At 41.8% G+C, this 13,012-nt stretch overlaps 1 protein-coding gene across 2 annotated transcripts in view; it reads right to left on the bottom strand.

Annotated features, from left to right (window-relative positions):
• LOC110023036 (translation factor GUF1 homolog, chloroplastic) overlaps positions 1–13,012 on the bottom strand; it is a 147,862-nt gene that overhangs the window by 17,218 nt on the left and 117,632 nt on the right. For both annotated transcript variants that reach the window (XM_020722246.1, XM_020722247.1), the window contains exons 18-19: positions 3,963–4,050; positions 3,336–3,413 (exon numbers count right to left, since the gene is read on the bottom strand). In XM_020722246.1, the coding sequence (XP_020577905.1) occupies positions 3,336–3,413; positions 3,963–4,050 (166 nt within the window). The remainder of the gene's footprint in view (positions 1–3,335; positions 3,414–3,962; positions 4,051–13,012) is intronic.

The raw sequence follows: 13,012 nt of genomic DNA, 5'->3' as shown, positions 1-13,012 counted from the left end.
CGGCCCGGGGATTTCAGGCCGTGTTGGGTCGCCTACCTTCACGACCAGGTAGACTTAGGGTCTTAGTGGTTTGGGATGACGGGTTTGTGGTACCCCGACCTGACTACCTCTACCTCCTAGTATTACTTTTCCTTGCCTTTTGACTACCCCTATTGAGCCATTTCTGCTCCTTTGACTTCGTTGGTGTCACTTTGACGGCCCGATGCCGATAAGCTGTCGCCTGTTCGGGATATGACGATTTGTCCTCTGCCCTTACGGTCCGGATGTGCTATGACGTATTGAGATAACCCTGTTGAAGTGATTCATGGTTATTTCGTAGGTTTCGTGAGTTGAGAAGCCGCTACCCATTCAGGGATGTCAGAGACTCATTCTCTGCCCGATTGTTTATCGTGAGCTTCAAAGCATCGAGACTATTCTATACGAAATAATCACCTTTTGATAACCTATACCCCATGTTCATAGTGATAAAGCGAAACTCCATGTTCATAGAAATAATCATCGAGACTATTACTACCCATTCAGCATGGTAATGTCGCTTCTTTTGATGCTGCCCAGCCCGAGCATATCTCCTCTGATTCACACTTGCAGTCCTTGGTTGATGCTAAGGTCAAGGCTGCATTGGTAGCACAGCGAGGTGAGACTGTTGTGCGAAGGGGAAGACCTTATCCCGAGGCATATGAATATGTTTCATACCCTCCGGGATTTGTTCCCCCTCGTTTCAAAAGGTTTGAGGGCTTTGGCAATCCTCGCCAACATATAGCCCAGTTTAGAGCACTTTGTTGCAATGTTGGCAACAACGACGCCCTCTTACTTCGACTCTTTGTTACTAGTTTGACAGAGTTTGCTTTTGAATGATATGCCGATTTACTTAATGACTCATTCAAGACCTTCACCGAACTGGAAGATGCATTTGTCAAACCCTTTGCAGGAGCACATCATCGAGTCACTTTGAATGATTTGTTGTTGGCCCAACAGGGTCCTGCCGAGTTTTTGTTGGAGTTCACCATTCGTTGGCGCAACTTGAGTTTGCAGTGTGAACCCCAGTTGCAAGAACAACATGCGGTTGCATTCCTTATGGGCAAAATAACAGGCCCTATTTCCGTCTTGCTAAAGATGAGTACGATCAAAACATTCAAAAATTTGATCGAAAAAGTGGCTAGTTTGCAAGACACCGCAGATGCCTTGATCTTCAAAGATACTGAAAAGGCTAGAGGCAAAAGGCCTATTGTGGGTCTTTCTAGAAGAAAGGAAGAGAGCATCGCTCTTGCGACATCTGATGGGAAAAAAAAAAGCCTATCATGTCTGCCGAGCAAACTGGCCCATCTCTTCAGAAAGGGAAATCCCAGTAACTTGAACAGAGGAAGTATAAGGTCTATCCTTTTAGGAATGATTGTCTTAGGAAGATGCTCAAGAACCTGCTTAAGCAGGGAATGCAGCTCCCACCGCCAAAGAAACCTCACGAGATGGAGAGGACGAAGGAGCCTGACTATTGCCCATACCATAGGCATCTAGGGCATGTCCTGGAAGACTGTTATCCTTTCAAGGATTGGCTTGAGGCCCGGTATAATGCTTTCGTGGGCCTCATGTGCTGATAAGCTGCTATCCATTCCGGGATGTCAGAGACTCATTCTCTGCCCGATTGTTTAGCGTGAGCTTTGAATCATTGAGACTGTTCCCATACGGAATAACCTTCCTTTGGTTGCATATACCTCAGGTTTATGATAATATGAAGCGAAACTCCTTTTATCGAGAGTATTCTTGGGTATCCCCCAAGATGTAATTAACCAGTAGGAACACGTTCCTCTGGGAGTGCTTTTGACCCCAGAACATGTACATACACCTGACTCTCTGGTTATGGGTAGTCTATGTAGATACTTCTTTCGCGGATATTGGTTTAAGTTGCCTCCGCCTGATCTTGTTTGGGCGGACATTCCTTAACATATCATTGCGAGGTTTATCGCACGTAGACTCTCCACGTTTTACTTTTTCTCTTGTTTGTCTCTTTGTCGTATGTCCCTTCTTATTCGATTCCTTTCCTCTTCAAATCATTTATATGGTTCAGGAGGGAGATTTATTCGAATGGGGGAAGTATATGACGATCGATAAGCTGGCGACTCCTTTTAAAAAAAAGAGAGAAAATTAAAACGGAAAACAAAGATCCTCTTTCTGATAACTTCCCTAGGCGGGTGCCCCCGACTGAAATTTTCCAATAAGAGTAAACTTGAATTTCTCCGCCAGGGTTGAAAATTCTAAGTTAGAGAAAAAGATTGCTGCTTTCCCACTTTCATACTTCCCTTCTTAACAAAAGGGCAATCACCTATACCATCGCGACAATCCTTATGGCATGAGTGGAAGACAATCGCGGACTCCACCTGAGGGTTACCCACCACGTGGGCAAATGAGGCTTTGTCTGGTTAAACCAAAAAAGAAGGAAACGTCATCATAACAGAGAGATCTGTCGAGGTTCACCTGCTGCGAGGTCCCCGACACTAAGACGAAACGAAGCAGGAGAATCTGTCGGGCAGGATGCAGTGTGAGCAGAATTTGCGACAGACGCCGACGCCTCCTACTGCAAAGTCCCGTTGTTGGCGGCGAAACAGGCAGACGCGAGAGTGCAAAGCAGGCGACGGAGAAGACGCAGACATAAGTCACACATTCGACGCAGACGCAGATGCAAACATGCGAAGCAAACGACGCACGTTTGCGAGAAGCAGATGCGAGCTGCAATCAACGTCGAAGCATAAGACGCGAGCCGACGATGACGGAGAAGACACAGCGAGGAGAAGGCGCAGCTAGGATTTGATGCGAAACGCCGTAATAATTGGTAGGGTTTGCCATAAGTCGAAACCCTAGCAGAGCCGATAGCGAGAGAAGACGACACCAACGTGTCATTATATATATACATATACATATATATATATATATATATAGCACTAACCAAAGATGGATAGAAAAACCTTCCCCAACGCAGTCACCAGAAATCTATGGGTTCTGAAAAATTCAAAAATACCTTGGCCGCCCTAAAAAATGAAAATAGAGGTGGAATGAGAGTTTACCGCGATGAATGTAATAATGTACTTATTATTGTTACTTTTGTTGAGTGATACATGAGGTTCACTCTATTAACAAATATTATGCTGCCCTTTTCCTCCATTATCCTTCACATCAATTCTATATTCCTACCTTATTGTTGAATACTTTGTAGAGGGCTGATGAGGTATCAATAAGACAGATCGATATAGCACTTAAAAGAATGAAAGTGGAATGCTTTACAAATCCAACACAAATAGTTGGTACAATTGCCTGACTTGCTTAACCAAGGAAATTGGCCTTACTTGAATAGGAACTTTGAACAATTGCCTCGGAATAAGTTCCTTAAGTTTCAAAGTCAAAGCTCTGCCTACAGCATATGCCTGAGAATAATAAAAACTATGCCGGATAAGTTGATGGGATAAAAAACTAACAAGGTATACAAATTGTAAACTAATAATTACATCATTTCACAAGCAGAGAAAAAACAGTTTATTCCATGTGAAAGCAGACAAACATATTTTGAGTAGATGTTTTTTTTTAAAATGATGATATGCATATAAAAGACATAGAAATTTGCTTTTATTATAGCCTTAAGTGATAAATACATATTTCTTCTTGCAAGATACACTATGCGGTCTGCAAAAGAGTTCGATTTCCAACGAGAGTGCAATACAGTGGAAAAACAGAAAACAAGTTGAGAGGAAAAGAAAATAAGAATGAAAGAGAAGAAAAAGAGTTGGTGGAACAAAGAGACAAGGCAAAGAAATTTATACACCATTAGAGATAATGAACAACATAACATTACATAAGCTTGAAAACACTCAAAAGGATAGCTTATAATTATTTAAAAAGGAGGTGTACTTGATTTAAAATGTAAAAAACAAATTTAATGATTTACTGCTAAACCAACAAAGCATTTTCTAGAATACCTTATCTTTGTGAACAATTGTAGCTAATGGCTCAACAGGTTCACCATTGATCCGAATATCTAGCTTTACCAAATCACTTTCCATATACCTGCAAGTATATCAATTGCATGGTAGGTGAGCCTCATTTGACAGCTAGAGTACCAGCTGAACTCACATGAAAATGCCAGACAAGCATCTAATAACAGAAATGCCAAATTATACGTATTGTATTCTAGAAACGTAAAATCCAACTTTGATGTGCTGATACAAAGTGCTGCCAAGAATCAAGAGGCACTGGACAACAAGTATTAAACTCCAATTATGGCTTTATAGAACACAACAAGGAAAGGGAATCCTGATAAATTAAAAAAAAAACGAGTGCAGGAAAAAGGTGACAGTATATGTGTTTTTTTTTTAACGTGTAGAGGCATCACAGTACACATGCGGCAATAAAATGGCATAGACAACCTAAATTCATGTGAGATACCTACTATTATTGATAGTGTTAAGGGCGATTAACAAATTTTGGTTGTCAAATCAATAATGAAAATTTGAATATTAAGAGAATGTAAAATGATTTTAGTATTTTGGTGTCATTAGTTTAGAAAAAATGTCATATTAAGTACTGTATTAATTACAGTAGAAATAACTTATGATTACTACAATAAAGCATTTTGAGAGAAAACAGAGCATGAGCTAAGAAAATAAATCAAAATAAGAGAATTAATTTGTTTTTATAATAAAAGGATTGAAATAAATTACTTCTAAGGATGTTAATAGAAATATATAAAGAGCAAAAAAAGGAATCTTAACATGATGCTTATTAACCTTGAAAATGCATATGATTTGAAGCGGGAGCGACAACTACCTCAGGGGATCGTAGATCCCGCCATCTTGTTGGCGACATTTCCGCGATATTGTGGAAATAGGGACTTCCACGATTACAAAGAGACAAAAAGAGCAGTTTTTGTTGTAGAAAATCGGTTTGGAGAGAAAAAATTCTCTTAATATGCCCAATCTTCTTGCAATAACCACATGTGGGATGATTCTTCTGGTGCTTTGAGTCATGAGAGGAGTTATGAGTGTAAAAGGCGGAGCTGTGGAAATAGGGATTTCCACGATCACAGAGAGACAAAAAGAGCAGTTTTCGTTGTAGAAAATAGGTTTGGAGAGAAAATTCTCTTAATATGCCCAATCTTCTTGCATATGCCCAATCTTCTTGCAATAACTAACCACATGTGGGACGATTCTTCTTGTGCTTTGAGTCATGGGAGGAGTTATGAGTGTAAAAGGCGGAGCTTTCAATACTTGGTGAACCCATTTTCGGTCAGCACCAGCTTTTTTCTGCTCTTTCTCTCCTGACTTCAGCAAAGGCTTCACAGGTAGATAGAAGGGGCTTTGTTCCCATGTTCCTCCCTCTCACATTTATTCAATTCCTGAGTTAGTCCTTGACGTGGAGCTACCCATACGCGCAACTGACACAGGGCTTCCCCCGTACCTGCATCAAGTCTTACCGTTACGGGTTAACTGGCTCAAGCAAGGGTGGCTGAATTGGTTAGCAAAGCTCGATTGGACCAGCGTCACATATTAAAGCACAATCCCGCCTCAGCACCCTGCTCCGCCTACGTCTTACCATACTAGGATTGTCACTGCCTTTCATGGTTGCTGCACAAGGGGAGGGTCCTCTCCCTTCCTATTTTGTCTCTCCTATATATGTATGTTTGCTGCCTGATGGTTTTCAGTTCTTGTTGTATTTACCTTCAATTAACTTGTGCGGAATCCTTTTCTCTGTTCTAGGGTTGTATCCAAGGAGGTTGCGGTGCTCCGACTGTATCCTACTCAGATGTAATGATTGTATCTCTCATTTTATCTTCGCTAAACCTTCCCTTCCCTTCCCCCTTAGCCGCCGACCACTCCGATCTTTCCCCAACCGACTCCAGCCCACTTTCCAGCCGACCAACCTACTGTCCAACCCCACATCCAACTATTTTGTTGGCAAACCTGCCGCCCAACACTCCCTCCTTGTTGTTGCCACCCCCGCTAGCCATCCCGATCCACCTAGCCAACCTCTACTTCACTTGGAATGCACTTTCGAGGCGTTTTTTGTGTTGTTTTAATGTTTTGGTGATGTTAGTTCAGTTCGTGTGTGTTCTAACTCTATTTCCTTATTAATTAAAGTTGTTTTTGTGGTTTGAGCATTCTCCTCCAGTATTATTTGGTATCAAAGCTAGGCTAACCCTACTCCCATCCTAGGGTGTCTTAGCATCCCCCTCCCCCCCAATCACCCAAGCCACCTCACAAAACTTTTGTTCTTTCGTATTCCCAACCATAGCCAAAAAACCTTGATCTAACCTTCAATTCCTCTTACTATTATTCAAAATCAGCAACTCTAAATTAAATTTTTAATCCTCTCTCACCTCCCAACTCTAAACCTTAGCCATGCCTCTAAGGAGAAACATGCTCGAGCCTTCCTGGGAAGACATACGACGAGAGATCAGCCGACTTTGCCGGTTGATTACAAACATGAATGATGAAATCCAATGGGAGGCTATCATCGACCGTGATTTGAAAGGTCGAAGAAGAGTGAGAAGACATGAAGATGAATTGGGAAACACAATGCCAGTTTCTACCAACTTACTACCGTCAGAAGTTGCAGACTTTGCATTCCGAAGTGGAAAGACCGCAACACCAAGCGAACCTTGGATACTATCCAACAAAATCTAGCCGCGAGTTTGTCACAGCTAGACAATATTGCAAGTGTCACGGATTTGGACATGTAGAAGCAGAATGCACAACCAGAGGAGTGATCTACTTCACCGAGCAGGGCGTCATCGAAAAGTTGGGTAAGGGCGCCGCAGATACTGGGGAGCAATTTAGACGAGAATTTTCTTTCGACGACACCTTCCCCAGTGGAACTCCCTTGTTTGTGGATGCATCTAATGTCTTTCTTCCATATGATCAAAAGAAACATGCACATTGTGATGAGATTTTAGTTTCTGCTCTCCTAAAGGAGGGAGAACTTTTTGTTGAGACATACAAAGGTCACAGAGATCAGAAGATGTCAGAACTTAAAATGTTAGTGGGTGGCCTTAGTGACGGTCAACTGATAACACCACAAGAAGCTACACTTCCAGCCCCCACCCCCAGTGTTCCACAAGTATGAAGCTCTTGTTATTGGAACACAACCGGAAGATAATAAGAATCAACCAACAACCAAACACTTGCAAACATTCGACCTTGTTGAGGCCCAACTCTTCATAGATGAGAAGCATATGAGGTATTTAATTATTTGAAACTTAACTTAGGTGAACTTAGATAGTGGTGTACCCCTGACTCAAATTATACCAAACCAAAACTAATCGATAGGGAGGTATGCTCACAAGTAGGAAAATTTGTTCAAATGCTTTAGAAGCCAGGGTAATTGTCAGTGAGATCCAGAAACGAGCGACAAGAACCAGAAGCTTTAACGGATGAAGTCGAAACTCTTTCAACCCCGGGAGATAGATGCGGGGCTTCCCCCATACACGCGATTAACACGAGGTTTCCCCTGTACTCGCGACAAGTCTTGTTGCTGCGGGTGAACCGCCTCAAGCAAGGGGCCGCTGAATTGATCCAAGCAAGGCCCGATTGAACCAACGTCGCACATTAAAGCCTGATCCCGCCTCAGCACCCTGCTCCGCTAACGTCTTGCCATACTCGGATTATCACTAAAGCTCCCTCTTGCCTTTCCGGGTTGCTGCCCAAGGGGAGGGCCTTCTCCCTTCCTAGTTTATCTATCTCCTATTTAAATGTATGTTTGTTGCCCTAGGGTTTTCAGATCTTGCTGTGTTTAACTTCAGAGTTTTTGTGTGGAATCATTTTCCTTGTTCTAGGGTTGTATCCAAAGAGGTGGTGGTGCTCCTGCTATATCGTACTCCGAGGTAGTGATTGTATATCTCCTTTTATCTTCCAAAACCTTCCCTTCCCTTTCCCCTTAGCCGTCGGCCACTTCGATCCTTCCCAAACAGCCTCCAGCCCACTTTCCAGCCGACAAACCTGCTGTCCAACTCCTCCAAGCCTGATGTCCAGCCCCCCAACCCGTTGTTCTGCAGCCAAACCTGCCGCCTAACACTCCCTCCTTGTTGTCGCACCCCGCTAGCCATCTAGATCCACCCAGCACATCTCCACCGCCCTTGGGATGCACTTTCAAGGTGTATGTTGTGCCGTTTTAATATTTTGGTGATGTTCTTTCAATTTGTGTGGGTTGCAACCCTATTTCTCAATTAATAAAAATTGTTCTTGTGGTTTGGGCATTCTCCTATGGTATTAGTTCTACTAGAAATTTGATGGTTCTCTTCTTCTTGATAATAGATTTAAACATAACAACATCATGTGGACATTTCCACATGTGTCTCAAATATACCCGATTGTAGCTATACTTTGTCAAGATGTTGAAGTATTAGGTGACACTTAGTTCTCCTTAAAAAAAGCCATAAAGTTTAATTTTGATCACAAACAACTCTGCACTATTTTTAGTGTTGGAATATGTTTCTTTTACACTCTCCTAGATTTCTTTGGCGATTTTATACAGCATAAAATTTTCTCCCACCTAAGTGGTCATTGGATTGACTAGCCAAGACATAGGATATTTGGTGCAACTGCAGGTTCTCAGCTTTTCAGCTGCAGCTGCGTTGCCGTAGGAAGCTACTGCGAGGAAGTTTGTAGGGAAGCAGGCTGCCTGTTTGTTGCGGCTATGTGAAAACAGCTGTGGGATAGCTGTTTCTGGAAAACCGACTATTCTGCCCCTGTTTAGTAAAGTTGTTTAAAACATAATTATAATAGCAACATATTTGATACTTCAAAAGCAAAAATTTATTTTTGATACTTCAAAAGCAACAAAAGCAAAAATTTATTTCAAAACAGAACAAAAGTTCAGATACATTACTCACTTAACAGTGAGTACCGAAAGTGCTTAAGAAAAAGAAAAAGAAAAAAAATAAAATTATAAGTAAAATAATGATAATATTATTTTTAATATGAAGTTGAATTCACCATTATCTGATCCACCCTTTTCACTTATGAGGTAAGATGCTACAGGATTACTGTTGTAAATTTGTTTGAATTATTTCACAGGTTAATTTCATAGCTATAATGCATGTGATTCCATTGAAAGCATAAGCTTGAAAATTCTTAATCAAATTCAGGTACCAAACATCACCATAATGTGATTTCATAGCTATAATGCTAAGTGTTTGAAACGCTTTAAAGCTGATTATTTTGATATAAATAAATTCAGGAGTAAACGAAAGCAAACAATAAATCGATGGATGATCTTTCAAATTGTTACATAATACCAACAAAGAAAAACTCCCCAAATACTCTTCTTCAAAGTCTAGCATCATCTCAATCCTCTGGAGATATCAGGGTTTAGGATTAATGGGTTTATTGCTCTATTTACATGGCATTGAAGTTCATAGCTCCATCTTGCCCCATCAGCATAAAGTAGAGATAACTGCATACATAACGCTTGAAACATTGCAAACATAAATACTAGCACCCACTTCCTACTATCTTTTAAATTCTCACCAAATTTCACAATGAGAATATTGCATAAATTTGTTGACGGAGAGGACACACTGAATCGGATTCACCTTTGTTCAATGTGAAATCAGAAGCACCCACCATTTGCCAAGAATCTTTTCAAAAATTGCATTTGCTGGCTAGTTTGAACAGGAAAGCTTCACAGAAGCACTCGAAACAGAGAAAAGGGGAAAACGAAGTGCTCGAAACAGGGAAAACACAGTGCTCCATCTAGAGGAACAATACTCCCAATAACCAAATTAGTATTTTGAGCTTATGCAGAAGATTAATTTACCCAGGAATTTCTGAAAATAAACCTCGCTCAAGGTTTTTTTGGGCTCTCTCAAGTTATTTGATTTCTGTCGAAGAGAAGAAGAAGAAGAAGAGGCATAGGAAACTTACTGTGAAGGAAGACGACCGTCAACTGTCGGAGAAGAGCTCACCTTTCGTGGAGAAGAGGAGGAAGACGACCGTCGCGGCTTGCTCTTCTTTCACGGGATCTACTGTCGGCGGTTAGGACTGATAAAAAGGGGGCACGGGGGTAAAAAGCCGATCGACGAAGCTGGGCCGCAGGTAATGAGGAGCTTTTCGCATTTATACCAAACTGCAGGATGTCGCGGCTGCACCGCCGCCCCAAACAAACGAAGCCAGCGGCATGGTGTCGCGCTGCAGGTAAATCGCCGCCCCAAACGTACCCATAATCATATGATCTCAATTCTTCAATATGCGGATGGTTGGGGACAATCATCTTAGGAATTGCGCCTTCTTTCATAAGATGTTCCTATTCTTTTTATCATAAATGTACATAAACATAGATTGGGACTATTGAAAGTAGTTATAACCATTGAATTTATGATTTCTAATAAAATTAGATAATTCAGGAGTCATCTGGACAGAATCTTTGGTCTCTTAGAATTAACCTCCACAGTTGAACTGGACATCTTCATCCCGTATTTGATCATCAACCTTGAGCATATTTAGGGCTACTATGCATTGAAGTTTTTGTTTGCTACCGCTGCTTCTGCTGCTGTTGTTGTAGCTGCTGTTGTTGTAGCTGCTTTTGTTGTTGTTGCTGAAAAAGGATTCAACAGAAGGAGGGTCTGCAACAAGGAGATTTCAGGCTGGATAAGTTGAAGCTTCATCCCAAAGAAATATGTTCCGGTGGCGAGTGATCCAGATTGGAATTCCCACTAACGTATGGTTGTTTGACAGGCACAACGGCGATGACTCATTGTGAAGAAGTGGAAGACTATACGCATATAACAACTAAATGTAAAGTTCTTAAATAGATCCTGATGCAGGGATGCTTGAAGAGGTCTGCTAAACTGGCCTAGCGGCGGCCTGTCCAGCCTTTTGCTGGATCAGACGTCCCTCCAAGGGAGGTTGGAATTGCCGCCACCCTTCTCTTTCTTTTCCCTTTAATTCTTTCTTTCCTTTCCCATTAATCTCCTACTATAAGTCATTGCCTAGTTCTATTTCTTCCCTTTTTAATTTCTTTCTTATTTCACAAACATTGCATATTTCTAGTCCTTCCTTTTTTATTTTCTTTTTTTTTACAACATCGTCTAATATAAGTTCTAAACCTTATTATACATGTGGGGATTGTTTTGCTTACGGAATATAATTTTTGGGTTCAAATTCCTGTGTGGAGTATTTTTCAGTGGTTGTATCCTTCTCTAAAGCGGCGTTATATCTTCTTCCCTTTACCTAACCAACCCTACCTCCACCCTCCTTCTTAGCTACCAGCTCCTAACATTGCCCAACCGCCCCTACTGCCACCCATACAACATCCCAGCCTGTTGTCCGACCATTTTCGCCGCTGTCCGGTCATCCCTGCTTGCTGTCCGGTCATCCCTGCTTGTTGTCCAGCCTTCCCACTTGCCGCCCTTCTTCCCACTTGTTGTTCACCCCTCCCACCTGCTGTCCCGCCTCCCTAGATTGTTGTTTCGCCTCCGCAAATCTGCTATCCAGCCCCTAGAAACTGTCCTCTAGTCGACCTACCACTCCAGCAGGCTGCCACGATGCTGTTGTCCAACAGGACTCCCCTTTACACTGCTGTCCTATGTGTCGACCACCTTCCAGAACCCCTCCCGACTCGTCCCAGCTATTGGCCCATTTTGTTCTCTACTCTCTAGATTTGCCGCCCTCCTCTAGAGGGGGCCATTTTTGTCATTTATGTTGTTGTCCTTTCTCTTATTTTGCATTCGTTATTGTTGCTAAGTATTTCCATGTTCTTGTGTTATCTCTGTTGAAGAGTTGTCTTGCTTTCTTTGAAGTTCAGCAACAATATTTGTCGTTTCGTTGTGATTTGGGTTAACTCCAGTATCAGATCCTTCTCTATTGGACCCACTGGGGGCTGAATACCCCTTCTTTTGCTACCTTTGCTCAGGTCCTTTCCAGGCTGAGCAAGCTCCCCCGATCTCAAATATCATTGGGCAGAATTTACTGCTATGCGGTCTATCAAAGTTGGTGGCCTCGCAATGCCAAAAAAATAACTGACTTTTCAGAACTCAGGTCATGATGGCAATACAATTCTCTCTTTGTGCACCAGCCCCTTTGGGATGGATAAAAGCCAACTTTGATGGTGCACTCCTTTACAACACCCAGGCCGACAATGGAGTGGTGGTTCGGGATGAAGATGATGGCAAGGTTATTTTGACGCCTGGGAAAACTTTGTTACATTGGGACAACTCCCACTTGGTGCTTGATGCAGCCTTCTTCCTTGATTCACTAGTGGAGACTTGAATGTTTGAAACGAAAGGGATTATCATTGAAGGTCACAACGAAAATGTCATCACTTCTTCAAGAAAGTATGAAGACCAAGAATCTACATCAACAACTTGGGTATGAACCGAAGTTAGCATTTCTTTTTTTTTTTCAAGAACATTCTTCTCTTTTTTACCTAAAGAAAATGGAACAAAGCAGCCTATTTTTATTCCTGGCATCCTTTGGATACGTCTTTTGTTTGGGATGCTCACACTTGTGACCCCGCTTTTTTAGTGCGACGGAAGCTGTTGTTAACCACACTGCACCTTTTTGTGTAGCTTTTATAGCTCTTTTTGTATATTTTGATTTTATGCAAAAAACACACCCTTCACGCAATGAGATTTTAGGCTGCAGGAAAATTTCCAGAGGAGGGCTTGCAATGACAATGCCTCCGGCTGCAGCGAGAATTCCAGAGGGCTTGCAACAGAGTCGAGTGAGGCAAGGTGAGGAAGAGGATGTATGTTTAATGTTGGGTTGGCCGCATTTGAAGTAACAGAGGAAGCATCACCACTGTTGTAGAGGAGGAAGAAGGGAGCTAAACCCGAAGGAGGAAGCGACGAATGAGTCTCTTGTGTGAGGGAAGAGGAGGATCTTACACACGTAAAGGGTCAGATCACGCGTGGTTTAGGACTCAAACAACAATTAAGTAAGAAAGGAGAGTTCAGTAAATTTTAATTAAGATATTAAAATAAGAATTATATATATATATATATATATATATAAAATTTCATGCGATTTATCTATGT

The sequence above is a fragment of the Phalaenopsis equestris genome, unplaced genomic scaffold, assembly GCF_001263595.1.
Source record: "Phalaenopsis equestris unplaced genomic scaffold, ASM126359v1 Scaffold000206, whole genome shotgun sequence".
In the NCBI taxonomy this organism is placed as follows: domain Eukaryota; kingdom Viridiplantae; phylum Streptophyta; class Magnoliopsida; order Asparagales; family Orchidaceae; genus Phalaenopsis; species Phalaenopsis equestris.
The sequence above is the reverse complement of the archived record's forward strand: the minus strand, read 5'-3'. Positions and strand labels throughout refer to the sequence as shown.